The 18358-nt window shown below is 41.0% G+C and overlaps 1 protein-coding gene and 1 long non-coding RNA gene across 2 annotated transcripts in view; both read right to left on the reverse strand.

Moving 5' to 3' along the window:
• The window catches only part of LOC117824809, a 320721-nt gene extending 313344 nt beyond the window's left edge, over positions 1–7377 (reverse strand). Inside the window, exons 1-2 of the long non-coding RNA XR_004633719.1 lie at positions 7265–7377; positions 685–775 (exon numbers count right to left, since the gene is read on the reverse strand). This is a non-coding gene — a long non-coding RNA (uncharacterized LOC117824809). The remainder of the gene's footprint in view (positions 1–684; positions 776–7264) is intronic.
• A 6262-nt stretch (positions 7378–13639) lies between these two features.
• The window catches only part of LOC117825434 (SPRY domain-containing SOCS box protein 4-like), a 63062-nt gene continuing 58343 nt past the window's right edge, over positions 13640–18358 (reverse strand). Inside the window, exon 4 of the mRNA XM_034701284.1 lies at positions 13640–14958. Coding sequence (XP_034557175.1) covers positions 14831–14958 — 128 coding nt within the window. The 3' untranslated portion in view covers positions 13640–14830. The remainder of the gene's footprint in view (positions 14959–18358) is intronic.

Genomic DNA, 18358 nt, shown 5'->3' on the forward strand with positions numbered 1-18358 from the left:
CTCATGAGTCTCTGATATCATTTAAAACATCTACTCCTCTTCAATTAGAGAAACCAACCAGATGATTTGTCCCCTTCCTGCAGACTCAACTATTTTGAGCTTTGCTGGGTTACAAGTATTTCTGCAGTTCATGTTTAATAGACTGTCTCCATCTACTGGACACTGAATGTACTGCACAACTACATAACATTTCTTTAAGCAGAGTTCAATTCTGTTCATCTCGGCCCCCCGAGATCTGCTCTCCTCCTATCATCATTGTTGTCAGCACACACAGACGTGTTAATGAGCTCATTTATGTTTTCAGCCTTGAGCCAACTGGGTGTTTGCATGACTTCTGACACTGTCTTTGTTGAAACCTCTCTATCTGATCAATAATGTGTGTAAATGATGAGCAGAGAGGCCAACTCTCTGCCTACACTGCACAACCAAACCAGCATCAAAATATCCACACAACTTTTCAGTTTTCAGTTTGAGAGAGCAGCGAGGGGGAAGCCCCAGGCTCTGTCACCTTCACTGTCACTGACTCACAAACAAACAGAGACTTTGGATTGTGCAAAAACAAACTTTCAGTCTGGCAGGTAACTCCAGGGTACGAGGAACAGCATAAACACAAATATCTGGAATCCTCTGCTCACTTGTTTAACATTTGACATTGAAACATTGTATTGATTTCTGGAGACGCACCTCGCCAGGGGGAGATGGACCTTTGGTTCCGTCACTGTTGCTCGGATGATGTTCTTCAGGGTTTCTGTATCCTGTCTATCACTGAAGCATCCTGCAAGAGAAAGTCAAGACAACAATATATTAATGATGAAGTCTAACCTTCCTGGAAGAGAAACAGAGAGCTTGTTGTCATATGATTATATCTTATGCTACTTTACACTCTGACGTAACGATGTTAAACCCACAGTTGTCGCCTCTGAAAGCTCTTATGTAACTGTGGGAATGTAAGACTGCTCTGCTCTTAGAGGAAGCCGAATGTCGTGTGAATCTACATGAAAGAAGGATCAGCATGTGAAGTCAAAAACAAAGGCAGCGGACCACAGTTGGAGCGAAGCAGCTCTGCCACGATGAAACACGAGCCCGACATGTGACGCCTGAAAGTAAACACAGATGGTCACACAGTGGTGGCTGCAGTCGAAAGGATTTCAAAGGTTCAACCAAGGAGTCTGTGCACAATGGAGAGTCGAGGCCACTGCAGCTAAACATGGCCTCCATGCCTGCCTGGGCCCTGAAGCATGCTGGGTAAAAAGGACAGCTTTCAAGTTTTTAACATTTGGTTTTTTGGGGGGTTTCAGCTGAAATCGTGCAGATGAATATTAAAATGATGACTGAGTGTTCAGCAGGAACAGGATGAGTATTACTACATAATGACCTCTTTGTGTTCACATGTTCCCTGCATGAACCAAAGACTATGAAGGACGTGAAAACCAACATGATGCAAAGGCACCTACACCTCAAACAATCAATCAATCTTTATTTATGTAGCACCAATTCACAACAAACTTATTCCTCAGACTCTCTCCAAACAGAGCAGGTCTAGACAACACCCTATGTTCTATTATTAACAAAGACCCAACATCAAGACTGGATAAGATCCAGTCCCATCTTACAGACAGGACTTAGTCTGATCTCATCTTAATCCACCATGAGCAGAGCACTTTGCAGCATTTAGCAACGTTCAGGGGCAAGGACAAACTTCCTTTAACAAGCAGAAACCTCCAGCAGGACCAGACTCATGTTAGACACACATCTGCTGAGACTGTGTTGGGGTTGGAAAGAGGGATGGATGGAGATAAAGAGAGAGAGATGATAGTGATAGTGCCGAGACACCTCATGGCTAATTTATTAGCTGGTGAATAACCATCCTGATTCCCCTGGATGGAGACGGTTTGTGTTAGTCCCTGATCACAGCTGTCTTTCAGACCAAAGACACAAATGGCCTTTTTCCACCAGCCTGTCTTAGCCCTGCTCTACTCGACTTGACTCGACTCTACTTGGTATGTGTTGCGTTTCCACGGGCGCGGTACATCGTGTCAGATACCAGTTTTTTCGCACCTGCTCAGCCCTGGTTCAAAAGCGAGCTGAGCCGATACTAAAAAGTGACGTCGACGGACTGCCAGCCACTGATTGGGCTGGAACTGTGTAGTAGTGTTTTCCAATAACAGAGCTTGAGGATCACAGCAGACCTTGCGGATGAGCAGTCTGTTGTATATTATGTCATATCTGGTTTTCTGGCCACCACCATCCATTGTAATCTCTCCAGGGAAAAGCCTAAAGCAATCCTGATGTCTTCAGATTGACCAACAGATGAACAAACTGTTCACCGAACAGGGTAGGTACTGTATGTCAGATATGAGCACAGTATTCCTGCTACTTGGTGCAACATATGAATAATATTAAAACTTCAGTAACCAAAAAAACTTGTGTACAGACAGCTTGGGCAGCCAGCTAGTCCAATGGGTGAAGAAAATCCCACTGAAAATCTGAAGATGACCAAGAAGTCATGTCTGGTGATCGAACTGGCTGTGTTGATTTCTAGCAGAGAACCAGTAGTGTCTACTTCTCACTTAAAGCGACCCCGCCACATAAGTTCTTCGCTTTATCATGATAAAACCTTCTTATGAACAAAGGAATTGGCTATTGCAACCAAAGATTTTTTTTATCAGTTTGTCCATGTGTTTCTCTCTGCTGTTTGGTTGGACATTTTGATCATGGGGGCACTGTTGGGTTTAACTCTCTGTTAGATCCAACCTCTAGTGGACACTCAAAGAACTGCAGAACTTTGAACATAGGATTAATTATACAAGACTAATCTTGTAGCTTGGCACCAAAGCTCAGAGGCAGCACTGCAGTGGACAAACCTGAAAATACAACTGAGCCAGAAAGATAAGTGCTGTCTCTGAGTGAATAAATACTAGAAAACATGTTTCCACAAATAAAGAGGAACCTCTGGAAAGCAGAGTAAGCGGTAAAAGGTGTTACTTCACTCACAAAGTATGTTTCATAAGACCTGGAGTGAAATCAGCTGCCCGAGAAACACACGGAAACTGCTTCAGGAAAAATTAAAGAACACCTCACACATGAGAACAGTTAAGAGTGGAAAATCCCTTTCCAAGTAAATACCCCACAGCTTATTAAAAATCTCCTAAATATCAAGAACTGTTGAAAAACCTTGTTTAGAGCACCTGAAGGGCATGAACTGCTGCCATGCTTGGAAAACATTTGGGGAAAATGACCTCCTCCCTCCTCATTTGACAACATAACAGCAATACATAAGGTCACTATAACCTTGATAAAAATACTCCTGCAGTTATAGAACTATAAAAGCTGCAAATCAAATGTAATCCCAAACACCATCATTGTTCCAGCTGAACATCCACTACAAACGCTGTCTTTTAAAAGCATAGTTGCGATTTTATACAAATATTGATAAAAGGAAATATTGTCTTCAGAGGCAGGAGGAGCGAGTCGCTGCAGGTTAAACTGCCGTTAGATTGATGAAATGTTGTTTCTATTACCTTAAAATGCTGCAGTAACACTTTTCGGCTAGTAGGAGGAGCAAGAACAAGCTGTGAACAATACTGATTCATTTGTCCAATCCCTGAGTCCACACTTAAAGACTCACAGGGTTTAAGGAGCATTCCCACTAAATCCACAGAGGCTTATGTGGACCAGTTGTGTCAAACGTTCAGACCTACAGTTGCATGAAGGCTCGGACTAAAAACTCCTCAAACCCTTTATGCACAAAGGCTTCCCTAATCTGAGAGAACTGTATCATTAGACGCAGGACACAACAGTCTGTAATGATCATCAGTAATGCAGTGTGGGAGGACTGCTGCAGTGGTGCTCAGTCTGGCATACTGGGTGTACTAAAGTTTGAGAAACACTACATTAACAAGCAAGCCGTGTAGTTTATGAAGCGTTTCTTGTATATTTAGCAGAATGAAGCAATTTAGACCCCTAAAAAAGAAAACAACAGACAAGTTAAGAGTTCCAGCTGATGCATTAAGTCTGTGAGGGCTCAGAGCTGAGGCTGTAGTAAGGAAATTGTGATGTGGCCTCTATTTGTTGACAGTTTCCTATCAGCACATTAAACAGATATAAAAATGAACATTTGTGTGACTGATTTCCTCTAAAATCTTCTTTTAGGTCACTTTTGTCTTGTCAACTATACCCACTAACTGTGCAAATCAGCATTTGGACATCACACAGCACACAAAAACAGTGAAGTCCTAGGCCAAAAACAAAAAAACAATGAAAAAGTTCCAAAATGTTCCACTTAGATTAAAAGGAAGGAAGTGATGTACAATAATCAGTAAGCTACATGTAACACTGACTTTTAATAAAGAAATGTTGATTTTAGCTGTTTTGAGAATAAAAATCCAAGATGCGTTGAGTTTGGTAAAATGCCTGCAGTTGTGGCAGATGTCCTCTAGGGGGGAGGCGTTAGGTTTGGTGCAGCAGCTACAATCTGTAGTTCTTCCATCACCTGGACCATGATGTGACTTATTTGGTGGCTAGAAGAACATATAACATAAGTCTGCTTTGATGGGTAGTCTCTGCTTTAGCTTCTCATGTAAACTACCTTTAAAATTACCCTAAGAAGAGCATTAAGGACACAATGTAAGTCAAAGGGATGCTATGGTGATGACATATTCAGAGCTTGCAGGCTAAAGGTATTAGAAACAGAGCGTGGCCAAGTGACAACCTCAGTCTTGAGAAATGAAATCCATGTCAGAGTGCTACAAACTGCAGTTCCTCGAGTGTCAGCTTGAGGCTGGCTGCAAAGGCCTCGGCCACCTACACAACCAGGTAGGTCGACCAAAGGTTGAGTCAGCATTTCCAATATGGGGAACTCCACTGATAGGCTGCAAAATTCTGCTTTAGAAACCAATGGGTGACATCACTGAGACTATGTTCATGTTTAAACAGTCTCGAAGCCGGGCTGTTGAGGTGCACTGCATTCTGGTGCAGTCATTGCCTACATGTCAGCCGGAGATATTTTAAATCTGACTGCACATCCACAGAAGCTCATTAAAATTCCCCTGTAGGATGTTTGCCACAGCCAGAAGCTCCAGAACGAGCAGTAAACAGAGTGAAGGTCTTCTTGTCATCTTTAAAACTGTTTTCCTCCATAAAGTACTCTGTTAACACTTTTAAGACCAACAAATCCTCTTCCTAATCACCTCCTACACAACTCTGACTGACACGGGATTACACACTTCTGCTTTATTCTGTCAAACAATTACAGCTCCTCACACTCCAGTTGAGCCAGCACTTCACCATCAAGAGCAGGCTAATCCACTTTCATTATTGAAAATATGAGGCCACCATAAGAGTAGTGTCTGGAAAATGAGTTTGCTACTCAAAAAATGAAGCTAATTATTAAAGCATGAAATAGCTGCTGTAAATGTAAGAGTGTTTACAGTGAGACAGTTCAACTCACAGGGCTTATTCAATTAAGGGGAGCTCATTTTATAGTGTGAGGTCAGTTAATTCATACGGGGGTGTTGTTGTTATTAAAACGGCAGTGTTAGGTCTCAAAGCTCTCGAGACAGCTTCAGCAGATAGGAGTAATCGACCTTGAAGGTGTCATGGTGAGGTCATATGAGTTATCTAATGTGTGCTTTTGATAGGCGACGGCAAATTAGTAATAAAAAGTCAAAGTTTCACAGAGAGAAAATGAGTTGTTGTGTAAAGAGGGTTTAATGGAGAATTAAGGATTTTGAGGTTATGAGTTGTCTTGTCTCCTTCTGTAACAAATCAATATTGAAATGGAGAGAATATTAAGTGACACTATCAGACATTTTTGACTAGCCTAGTCTTCTATCTGTTGGTTTCCTGTTTTTTTCATGGTAGTAAAGTCAAGTCAAGTCAAGTCAAATGTATTTATAAAGAACATTTAAAAATACAGCAGAAGCTGGCCAAAGTGCTGTACAATACATAAAAACATTCAATTAAATTAAAGAGACAAACAAACAACAAGGAAAGCACATCATTGGGAATTGAAACATATTCAGGGCTTGAGGACTCAAATGCTAAAATATAAAAGTGTGTTTTGAGGCGAGTCTTAAAAGAGTTAACAGAGGGGGCGGCCCTGATTGAGGAGGGGAGGCTGTTCTAAAGACGCGGGGGCCTTGACACTAAAAGCACGGTCGCCCTTCAGTTTATATTTTGACCGGGGAACTGCCAGGAGACCCATGTTAGAAGACCTCAGTGGCCTGGAGGTTTTGTAAGGGCTCAGGAGGTCAGTTATATAGCATATACCATTCAGAGCTTTAAAAAACAAAAAGCAAAACCTGAAAATCAATTCCGAAGCAGATTGGAAGCCAGCGGAGGGAAGCCAAGACGGGGCAAATGATAATAGTTGGTAAATTACCAAAACATTAACAAATTAGACACCACCACTGTGTGTATTAGTAGATTAAGTACAAGTAAACACAAAGATACACATTCATTTCATTAAGTAAAGTTTGTGTTCAAATGCTTCAATGGACTTGCCCCTCCAGCCTTTCTGCAGACACATAAAGAGACTACAGAGCTGCAGCAGATCCAAGAGGAGCAGATTTAACTTATGACTGTAAAGTTTCTTCCTGCAAAAAATATTTTGCAATAACAGCTTTCTCTTTAAAAGGAATAAAATCATTTAACTCTTTACCTGATCACTTTAAACTCATTGCAAAGTTCAACACGTTTAAGAGAGCCACCAAAGCCTGAGCAAACCCTCATGTCTGATTTTCTGTATATTCTGTCACAGCCAGATGTGTGCTTCTTGCATCTTGCTGTAATCAAAATTAATTTTCTTTTTCAGTTTAATTAACATTTTAATCGTGTACTCTCTCTGCAGCCCTCTTGGAACAGGTGTTGCAAATTACCATTCTCTACAAACACTATGACATGCACTGGATGGCTGCTCTCAGTTTGTCTTTACTGTATAATCTGTCCCTGCAAATAAAGCTGGCTGAGGAGCTAATATAACAAATACTGTATTGCATTGGGGCTAAAGAAGTACGGGTTGGTCGTAAAGTCGGCTTGTTTGGACGCAATGCACCACAGAGAGACAGCACGTGATTTTAAACCGACGTTTGCAAGCTATCTGGCTAATTAGTGCGCAATGCTGATATGTGTAATTTTAATAAGTAACAGTAACCTGAAGGGGCTTATCTTACCTACATTTCTATTCATCACAGTGCATTTGATTCCTTAAAGTGCTGGCTTTAATACACATTATTTGAACATAGTGCTGCACTCTGCTACTCACCTCAGACATGTCTCATGAACACACAGACCTGCAGACTGACTCTATCCAGGAGAACTGAGGGGGGCGCCCTTGAGTCCTGCAGGTTAATACCTGAGTCTCACATCATGACGTGTGGAATAACAGACATTTTAGTAATAAAAATAAAAATAAAAATAATGATAATAATATGATAATAGTAAAAAAAATTTATTAACAGTCATTAAATTGGAAACAGATGGGAAAGGAAGTTTCTTTTTATTCATATAAGCTGAAATTGGCCCAGTTAACTCTGTATGGATTTATCATGGTGATAATTTGAAGAATTAAAATGCAACTTTAATTCAAACCTCCTTTTAAGAAGAGAAGTGCCTCTGTCCCACCTACCCATTCGAGCTGGATTAAGAGTGTGCTTTATTTCTCAAACTTGAAAAGATTAGGCTGACCCTGGGTGGCAAAGCTCATATCTTTCAAAGAAAATCTGGGATCCTTTTTTATCTTATGTCGACAGCCCAGCTTGCTGTATATCTTTAGATTGGGAATCACCATGGTGTGTCTTACAATGTTTAGATTATTGTTTTCATCTGTTTATTTTTAATATACTTGCTTCTTGTCTTATATTCTGCATTTCTGGGGTTTGATCTATTTAATCTGGAGGGAGTATGTGTCGGGGTGGGGGGTTATTTGTTATTTTGTATTTTGTATGTTGTTTGTGTGTTTCTTTGTTCCTAAAAAAAAATAAGGAAAATGTACCAACCTCTAATTTTGGATATGATTGTTTTTCTGTGTGAAAATCAGTAAACAAAGTTTAAATTTAAAAAAAAAGAAGAAGAAAAGTTTCACCAGTGTTTCAATTTTTTTGAATTTCATAATAAATCACCCTTTTAAAACTTAGATCCAAAAAGTTAGTTGTAATGTAGTAACTGCAAACGTCCAATAGGTGGCAGCAGTAATAAAGTAAATACTGCCTCAAACCTATAAAGTGTATAGTTTATACTCAAGAACAAGATCAGCTGATTAATGCGGAGTCAAGGTCTCATGTAGGCTCACTGAGATGCAGATAAAAGGGAAAGGGAACTACTTTTGTGTAATATTTCAGTTCCTTAATAACCTTTAGAACCCTGATAGGTTTCAAAATAATCATGTTAAGAGAGGAACAATTGTTATGTTCATTTAAGTAGGCTGCGTCAAACTTACTCAACTGCCTGTATAGTTGCTGATTCACTACACTGAAACATGTCAGCATCATCATCCATCAGGGTCTGGACAACAAGCCGCTCTGTCAGAGCGAGAGCAAACATCTGGGAGTGTTAAAGCTGAAAGACATGTATAGCCTTTTGTTCTTTGTATTATAATAAAACTGTCAAAAAAGGACAACAGTATCATAAAAAGGTCATGAACCTCAAACCCTGTCTGTCATTGGCTGTCTGTGTTTACCAAGTGTCACTGGAACAATGCTGAGCAGACAGAACAGACCAGTGGGCACAGACGACATTGTACATGCTGCCCTGACGTCACACTGAGCATGTGCGTAGATACTTTAAAAAACTTTTGGCACAGTCGGTAGCTACAGAGGCTGCTGTGTGTTGTACTAATGAGATTATGAGGTCATTCTTTCGGTCAAGTGAACGCACACAAAACTAAAATATTCAAATTGTCAGATCTGAGACACAGATTGGAGCCGGTTGTTTTGCCTGTGAGCCGTGGCCAGTAATTAACCTGGGTGGGTGTGTATGTGTGTGTGTGTGTGTGTGTGTGTGTGTGTGTGTGTGTGTGTGTGTGTGTGTGTGTGTGTGTGTGTGTGTGTGTGCCCACAGGGATATGTTATCACTAATTTTAGATGCACCCTCGCAGTAATGTGGTTTGTTTTCGCCTAATAGGCAGCAGGGTGACATTTGAAAAGGTTGAGATAGCAGGCAGGAGGTCCGAGAGGAACCCTGTGAAAACATTAACAAGCAAAGTCAAGGGGAACTTCATACCAGCCTCTTTTTTTTTACCTCACACACACACCTTTTGACAAATAACAGAGAAAAAATGACACTCCTGAGGTAAAAGTCAGTAATTTTTCATTATAGTGAAGAAGGTACAGACGTTAAAAAAAATGTAAAGAAGTTCAGAGGGAGACTGATAGCACAGGGGAGGGAGTCATACAAAGAAAGATGGAGGCTGGATAAGAAAGAGGAACCATACTGTCATTATTTGGCCTCACACTGAGTTCCCCCTACTGTGAGCGTGTGTGTGTGACAGTGAGATAAGAGTGTGACTCATGCATACCTTCACATAGACTCTAAAAGCAGCGAGGTAATGCTCAAAACTAGCTGCTGAAATTAGAAGTCAGGGTTCGGACCATTTCTGTGCTCATTATGCTGCTGTTTACTCAACATAAAAACACCCCCAAGATGAGCTTTTTTTCTCTGTGAAATCCCCTGAATGTTTTATTTTTGTACCTCTGAATCTTCCTTACACACATCCAGAAGTAAAAAGAAGTAAAAAGTGTCTCTGCCATATTGCTGTCTACACGAAGCAGCTGAAAATAGCCCTTCATTCCTCCACTATCACCTTCTTATGCTTCTCTTACCACCTTTTCCCCCTCTCTAACATCCCATACTCATTCACCTTCCAGCCTTCTCTCTCTCTCCTCTTTGGAGCTTCTTTTGCTCTTTTTTCTTCACTTTTCCTCCATTTATGTTCCAGTCGAGGGAACAGAGTGTTCAGGTAGCTTATAAAGAGCAGTTTGGAGCCGTGTGGTCTGACAGCTGACTTGAAAGTGTGCGATCACTGAGGTTGAGCCTTTCATTTAGGGCTGAGATTCATGTCCATTAAATAAAATGCACTTATTGAAATAAAAATGACTTTAATCCTGTTTCATTATCATTCATATTAATTAAGTTACATCTTCAGCAAACATGGTGGAAGATTTTGGTCCCATCTGTGTGAATATTTGATTTTTTCAGCTTTTTATCACAATGAATCTGTCTTCAGGGGTGTATTCGACAAACTGATGAATTTTAGGAAGGATGAGGAGGAACATTTGATAGAGATAAATAATTGGCCTGCAGACTGAGTTTATGTAAACCCTTATGAGCTCTCACGTCCTCAGGAAGCTTGTTGAGATGAAAGAGCTTCACTCGGAGAAGGTGATCAATGAATTGTCTGAGCAGGTTCCTCTTCAGACTAAATTAATGATCCTGTACAGTACGACAGTTCCGGAGCAGAGTTACTGATTGTTTGATGTGGGCTGCTTTCATTCTGAAAAGGTTAAACTTCTCATTTTCAGGCCTACAAATGTAAGCCTCTGTAAAGATGTATTAATAAAACAAACATTAGCGTCGTGGAGAATTCACCAGCACTTCACAAAATACTCGAATCAGTTGTTTCAGGTGGATTTTCTTGCTGAAGTCAGTCTGAGCATTATCCTCTTACTGATAACTCATAATAATTCAGATGAAAGAGCACAGCTCTTGAACCGTTTTTAAGTCAAATTCAACACTTTTTAGGTTCTTTTTAAGACCCCAACAATGTGAGGGTCAGAACTGTCAACATCTGCAGTTGAGCTCAGCCACACTGGTCCCTGTGTACCTATTATAAGAGCTCATCTTACAGATTCAGCTCCTTAGTGCCTCACTGGGCTTTTGAAATAAAGGCGGAAATGACCAATTTTAGTAATCCGCATTAGGTTAAGGAAATTCTCTGTAAGCTCAATAATGATGGTAAAGTTAGAAAAGCAAATCTCAATCCAAGGTAAAGTATATCATATTTGTTTTAACTAAAAAAAATGCACTTATCTAAAGCTTCTAGGTAATGTGACCCTGCTCTATCTGAGATTGTGGTGAGAGAAAACGGACATTATGTAGACCATGCAGCAATTTCCAGAGTTAAAAAATGTAAAAAGCTGCAGTTTCTCAAATCGCCATTTGGGGTTGGGTACAAAAGACAAGGAAACCCAGTAGAACCCATTTAAAAATGCTCTGGTAATTTATCCATAGCCTTTTATTTATTTATTTATTTTAACTGTAAGAATCCTTATTGTTATACTGACGTTTTAAATTATTTGTACATATATGTTATTGCTGTTGCTGTGCATTAATCTCTACTTCAAAAATCAGGTTTATTTTTTATATGTTGCATGTTTTGCCATTATTTTATTTCTGCTTTCTCCTTTTTTTCACTCACTGAAAAGCACTTTGAATTGCGTTTGATTTGCTGGAAAGGTGCTATATAAATAAAGCTTGATTGATTGATTGATACTTTTTAGCCTCTTTGATAAACCGTGCTTTAGCAGATGGCTTCAAATGTCTCACATTCTCACTTTAAGGTTGTTTTTTCATCTACAGACATCACAAATCTCTCTCTGATGTACTTTTAAGTTGTCAAAATATTGCATGAAAAGCAGAAAAATCCATCTTCAAATGTTCGGACACTATCAAAAGTGTATCATAAACTACCACCAAAAAGTCAACAACATCAGAACAGGTGAAGCGTCTCTGATGTTGCTGCAGAGCAGAGATTGAACATAAATACTGCCCATGTGTGGGATCACATCCTTATCTGTGACTGTGTACAAAATTTCCAAGTAGGTCAAAGAAACCTCTTTTACTTTGAGGAAATCAGGCCTCTGAAGATATATCCACGTGTGATCAGGAGGAGAGAACCAGGCACGAGGAGAAAGAGGAAATGTGAGCTTTGACATGACTTACCAAGCGAGAGCGAGCGCAGGATTTTCCCCCCATAAATTATGGATTTCTACCTGTCTCTATGGCAGACAACTGGCCTCCAACCATCCATCTCTCCGTCACCTCGCTCTGCCACTCTCCATATATGCATATGTATACCATGTATGCATTGAGAGGAAGAGGAAGAGCAGTGTGATGGAGAAAATATTCTACCAAACACTCCACTCACAGCTGAAACACAGTTTTCCTTCTTGTCATGGCAGGCAAGGCAGCATACAGCTCTAAAATGGCACAGGTATGCTTTTAAAGAAAAAGAAAACAGGGAGGATTTAAATAGCAGAAGTGGAGCAGTGTAAAAGAGAGATGAATAAAAAGTTGGCAGAACGTAGTGGAGAGGAGGAGGAGGAGGAGGAACAGACAGCGAGATGAATCGAAGTGAAGCCTTGCTGTCGACAGGAAGCTAAATATGGATCCAGCAAAAGCCAAGTCACTTTTTACCAGATCAAACAAGTCATCAGCTTTAACTTTCAGGATGTTCAATAATCCTTAACAGGGCTCTTCCCTGCATTATTAAACAGCGCTACATGCTGATGCAGACAAAAGCTTCAGCTGAGGGATCAATTTCAGACGGGAGCTTAGAGTATATCTGGTCTCTCCAAAGCGACTTGAGTTTCTGTATCTTCTTTATTTCTGTTTATTCTGATGCCAAGCATTAATGACTCTCTGCACTCCAGCACAGTTCAGCTTGTTGTCTCTTTTAAAGTCTATCTTGTTCAACAGACAGACTTTAGTCATCACTATTTAAGCATCAAATGTCCATCAATGCTCCTGCGTTTCTCTCTAAAAGCAGGAGCGGAGATGACCTCGCTGCGATTATGACATTATCAGCACAGGCTGCTCTCTGTTGCACAACATTAATGGCTTTTCTGTTGGTGGTGCCAGGGAAAGCCGGGCAGAGCTGAACTTTGATCACACAACAAGCTTTGTGGTTTATTCAAGCCAGATCATCGGACTCGGCATCAGAACCAGCGTCTGGCTGCCGGCTTTGACAGCAGCAGAGTTTTCTACACAGACGACCTCTGTAGTTTACTAAACTGGATATCATCAGTGAGGAAAAAGTTGTGCTCATGAAAGATGTTTTTCCCTGCTTGGATAAGGCAAGGAAAAACTGACCATCTGCCAAACCATGTTCCACAAAATAAATATTACTTTGACAAATCTTCTGATTTCAGGCCTAAACTAGCAGCGACAGTTGAGACCATTTGTAGCTCATTGTAATATTTGAAACACAAGTCCTCAAATGTACACAGCTTTCAAAAAAATCAGCCTCTTGTTATCAACCAATGACCATGACCTTTGAAATAATTAGCTATAGGTAGCAAAGTGCTCAAACTCTGAGTGGTTGGAGTGTCAAGCTAGCTTTGAATGAGTTTATCAGGTTTGTTTGTAGAGTGAAAGGCTGTTCAGTAGTCTTTAATATCTAAATGATACTGCATGCATCATATCTTGTTGTAAGACAAAGGATTAAAGCTGCATGTTCTTTACAAAGAACAACAGTCTGTCTTTATACCAATTATGACACCGTAAAATGTCTGAAGCTAGAGAATAAAAGTGTGAAAAATCAACAGATTCAGCAAACGGACAATCAAAGTTGTGCAACATGGATCTTAAGATACATTCAGTAATATATACAATTAATAATAAATAAATGAACACATAAACAGAGTGAGTTCAGTTGAGTTTATTCTTATTCACATTTAAAAGACTCATGGCAGCACATTCTTCCACCTGTACCTGTGAGACATCCGGTCCCACAGACAAATCTCAAAATCCATAGGAAAAAAAAAACATTAAAAAAAATCTCATCATAAGACCATCATCTTTAAAAGTAAATCAGGGATAAAAAAAAAACCTCACATGAAGGTAAGACAGTGGAAGAAAAAGACAGAAAAGCAGCATTTTAAACTTTCAGGGTGGGGGGTGGGGGGCGTTCTCGTGTGCTTTGTTTCCGTGGAGCAGGCACATTAGCAGTCAAAGACACGGCTTCACCTCGGGATCAATCTCTATCAGCGTTACAGGAGCTAGAGAGCCGACGGAGGAAAGCAATGGAGGCTTGAATCAGACGGAGAGAGAGAGAGAAGTTCAGATCAGACTGGAGTCTGTTGTGTTTTTTAGCCTGTAGGTGCTAACTGCCAGCTTGTCAGTGAGCTGTGTTCTGACTTCACAAAGTTGAGGCTTTGTTTCTTTACACTCCTGACAAACTCACACTGACAAACACACACTGTATATCTGTAACCCATGTGTGCTGCACTGTGTACACACAAACAGAAATAGACCTGTGTGTGGACTTTCCCCCCTTCCTCTCTCTCTCCTGTAGCTTGGAGGGATTGTTGCATCTCCAGAGCCTGCTGCGCTGTTGGGAATATAAATATAAATACCAACATATTTGCCAGGAGGCGTCCACGGAGACTGTGCAGAACAGCTGTGAAGGTAAACCTTAGCAAAAGAAACCCCATAGTGTACACGGCCGTACTAACTGAGGACAAGGAGTCTGACTTCCCTACCTGGTCTACTTCTCTAAACTGGTCGATAATTCTCTTTTTAATCTCTTGCTCCTTTCATTTATCATCAGCTCCTCTTCACGTCAGTCCAGGAGAAAGACAGCAGTCAGCAACAACAAAAAAAAAAATAAAAAAAAAATCAGAAGATAAAAAAAAACACCAAAATGGAAACCCCCCATATGTTGTAAACAAACCCCCCTGCAGCGCCGTCTTCGTCGCCTGTCTTCGTCGCCTGTCTTCAGAAGGTTATCGTCCACATCCTTCCCAGAAGTTGGGGTGAAGTTCAGTATGGAGGCGGATCATTCAAAGAACACGTGAGCCACAGATTGTTCTCCTCAGTCTGTGTTTGTGTAGGGTCACTGGTACTGGAGGTAGTTCTTGAGAGTCTGCGGCAGCGGGAGTGTGTCGATGTGATGGATGCGTTCTCTGCCCAGAGCCAATCGAGCTACTCGTCTGCACAGGTCCATGAGGGGGAGGGGCTCCGCTGTGAAGGGACAAGAGATAAGAAATAAGTACAACACACCCACTCAGCTTTGGCTGGTTTGGATCAGTTTACTGGTTTCCACATCACTTGTGACAGAGGTGTTGACCAGCCTTATCTTGTTATGTGGAGAAACCACAGAGATGAGGAAATGCCGGGCAATCCTCTCATTTTTATTTATTTAACAGAGTTTCACTTTGTGATACAGCAACACAGATTCCACTTTAACTCCTCCATTTGCAGACATTGTGTCAGGAAACTGTAACTAATGAAACTAAGTAGATAACAGGGTATTCAAAGAGGATGCTAATACTGCAGTGACTCACTTCAGCATGTGAACATCAGCTCGTACTTTGGAGGCTGTTGCAAAATCTTGCATCAGTAACTAAAATCAATTTCTCTTTTCTCTTTTTGGGTTTCAAAGCAGGCTGCTTCTGTTTGTTTTATGTCTTTGAAAGTAGTTACACTCAAACACTTCTTTTAAAGGACCGTCAGGAGAACTTCAGAACAACACAGGCCTGCTTTAATTTGGAACATCTAGTGGCTTCACCTCAAAGCAAAGCAAAAGCAAAGCAAAAAATGCTACCACTTCTGGGCAACCTCAAAGTTGAATTGTTTTTCCTCTATAAAACATTCACTAATACAGTCACCGGTGGTTGAATGGTAGTGTTATGACATCAAGTTGAAATCTTTGGTCCTGATTTTTGGCTGCACTTGCATGGAGAGATCCATTTGTAAAGTTAAATAAGTCATAACGGAGGATTTCATTCCACCATCTTTGGACTGCTTTTCCTGCACTTACAATAGCCTGCTGAAATGTGATTGGTCAGCACAACTCTACAAAATGACTCCACATGGAAACCAGAACACTTCAATTATTTATATCCAAGCCCCATGAAAACAGATCTACATTTAGTATAGTATCTGTAAATACAGGTCCGTTTTAACCATAGACTGTATAAATAATGGACGTAGTATCCGTGAAGTCAAACATCTGTTCGTGAGCGCTGTTTTGAAGCCAATCATCGGCAGGAGCCATATTGGAAATGCTAAACTCAACCAAGCTTAGTGTGAGGTAAAGAGGCGGGGTTTGAGCCTCCTAGCAAACAGCTATGTGTTCCCGCCTGTCAGTCAAGTCAGTCATGTCCTTATTTGGGCAAAAACTTGTAATCTTAATATCTTGAAAAAAATTCACATCCCGCACAGTGTGTGCGCCGATAGAGAAATTAGCTACGTAAACCGAAGCTGTTTTTTGAACCAGGCTGTAAACATGTTTATTTCTGCTGCAACTATCATCTTTTTTGAATTGGTGTGTATGTGGTTTCCGGCGTTTCTGCAGCCAGCCTCAAGCAGATTCACGATGAATTGCAGTTCATAACCTATCCGCATGGGGTTCATATTGTGAGACTGGAGGTTGCTGCTTGCTTTTGACCAACTGATCCAAAAACGGTGACCCCTACTGACCTCACCAGAAAAAAACGAACAGTATCATGTTTTTTTTCTCCACAATTTTAGCCCAAAAGCAGTTTAATTTGGGCATTCAGTATAACTTATATGATTCAAATAGTAATACTTGGTGTCTGTGCAGAGTTATAAAATAGCCAAACAACATATGGCAAACTATTCTGTATTCCTTTTCCCTCCAGCTCCTATTAGTTGTAATGCTTGAGCACATGATGCATATTCATAACCAGCAAAGAGAAGCAGCAGGCATTAAAACATTAACACACATCCATGTCATCACTGTTGTAAATATATGCCAGTTAAACATGGAGACTTTCCTCCCAAAGGTTGTGGAGGAAAGCGATGTCTGGGTGTCAGACAGAGACGGACTCGTAACTGCTGTCCCTTTATGAATGTCAAGCTGCTCCACCTGGAAGCACCATCTGGACGGGCTGGATTCCTGCTGCTCAGAGTCGACTTACACACTGTGTGAAGGACACGAGTGGGGGCATTTACACAGCACACACTCGTCCACGGGCAGAGGTTGAAAAGAAAAGTTTGTCGTAGTTTCTGCTCGCACTGAGTGACCGTGTGCATTGATATTCAAAGGACAGCGATCACACACTTGTAGCCTTGATGCTATGACTTATTGATGGAGCTGATGTTTTGACAATCAACTGAGGCAAATTCCCTGAACCAGTTACATCAATAAATAAATTACTGTATCAAGGTCACAAGTGTTATCTATAATCTGTGCTCAGTCAGACGTCAGAACTCTAACACTGCACCATGTTTTATCCCGTTTTTGTCCATCCTCCATGAATACACACTTTCCACTGCAGACGACCAAGTTAATTAAATCATACACACATGGACACATGACCATACACACAAAGTAAAGAGCGGCAAACCGAACAAGCCTCGTCTGTAACTGATTAAGCTGTTTTTTCCCCATAGTCTATTCAAACTGCAGCACACAACCTCAAACCCCGGCCTCCTACAGAGCAAATAAGGTGTAAATGTGTGACATCTAATGTGAGCTGTGTTCACGGAGTAGGAGCACACTGAGCCAAGTCTACAGAGAACTCAGGCATTCCTTTGGGCATGAACTTCTGCCCTGCTGGCTACATGACCGCTGCATGGTGAACACACAAACAGCTGAGGAGAAAACAGGAGCCTGTTTGAGCAGATTGGACAGGAATCAAGTCCGCATCGACTCCGCTTACATCAGGATCCTAATCAAAAGCAGATCTGGAGATTTTCACTGAGACTCTGTGTTAGAATCAATCACAATAAACTTCCTGTTAGTTAATCACTTCCCTGTGCGTTGTTCAGTGCTCTTATTTGCATTTGACAGTGAACTTTTGCATCGAACATCTAACTGAATTCCTTCGCCGTGCTCTGGTGAGTGACCTTTTGTAACAGCAGCGAGGGGAAATAATGAAATCCGCCAGTGAACTGCAGCTGACAGCATACAAAGAAATGGAGAACAGCTATCTCAATTTATTTGACTGCCATGTGCTTCATGAAAAGGCTTTGTACGAGCACCTTGGGGAAAAGTGTGGGTTCATTTGTAGCTACATCAGCATGGTAAGTGCTTGAATCAGAGAGACATGTGGAATAAGGCTGAATGCAGGAAATGTGCATTGATGTGTGCAACGAGACCGCACAGCTGATAACTCTTCACAGCCTCACACCACAACGACATCTCATTAACTTGCAGAGGTAAGTGCACGCCAGCTTACAAGATTAGAAATTAATACTGGTGAAACTGGGAGTGAGATCCCGTCTCCGTTTATCCAACAGCTTGTGATCGTCTGAACTCCACTCACGTAAATAAAGAACTCAGATCACACTCTCCTGCTGCATGGGGAGACTGAGGAATGACGGACCCCCTCTGAGATGGATTTACTTTCCACTGGGCCTAACAGCACCCATCAATCAGTCTACTCTAACCAGC

The sequence above is a fragment of the Notolabrus celidotus genome, chromosome 14 (genome assembly GCF_009762535.1).
Source record: "Notolabrus celidotus isolate fNotCel1 chromosome 14, fNotCel1.pri, whole genome shotgun sequence".
In the NCBI taxonomy this organism is placed as follows: Eukaryota; Metazoa; Chordata; class Actinopteri; order Labriformes; family Labridae; genus Notolabrus; species Notolabrus celidotus.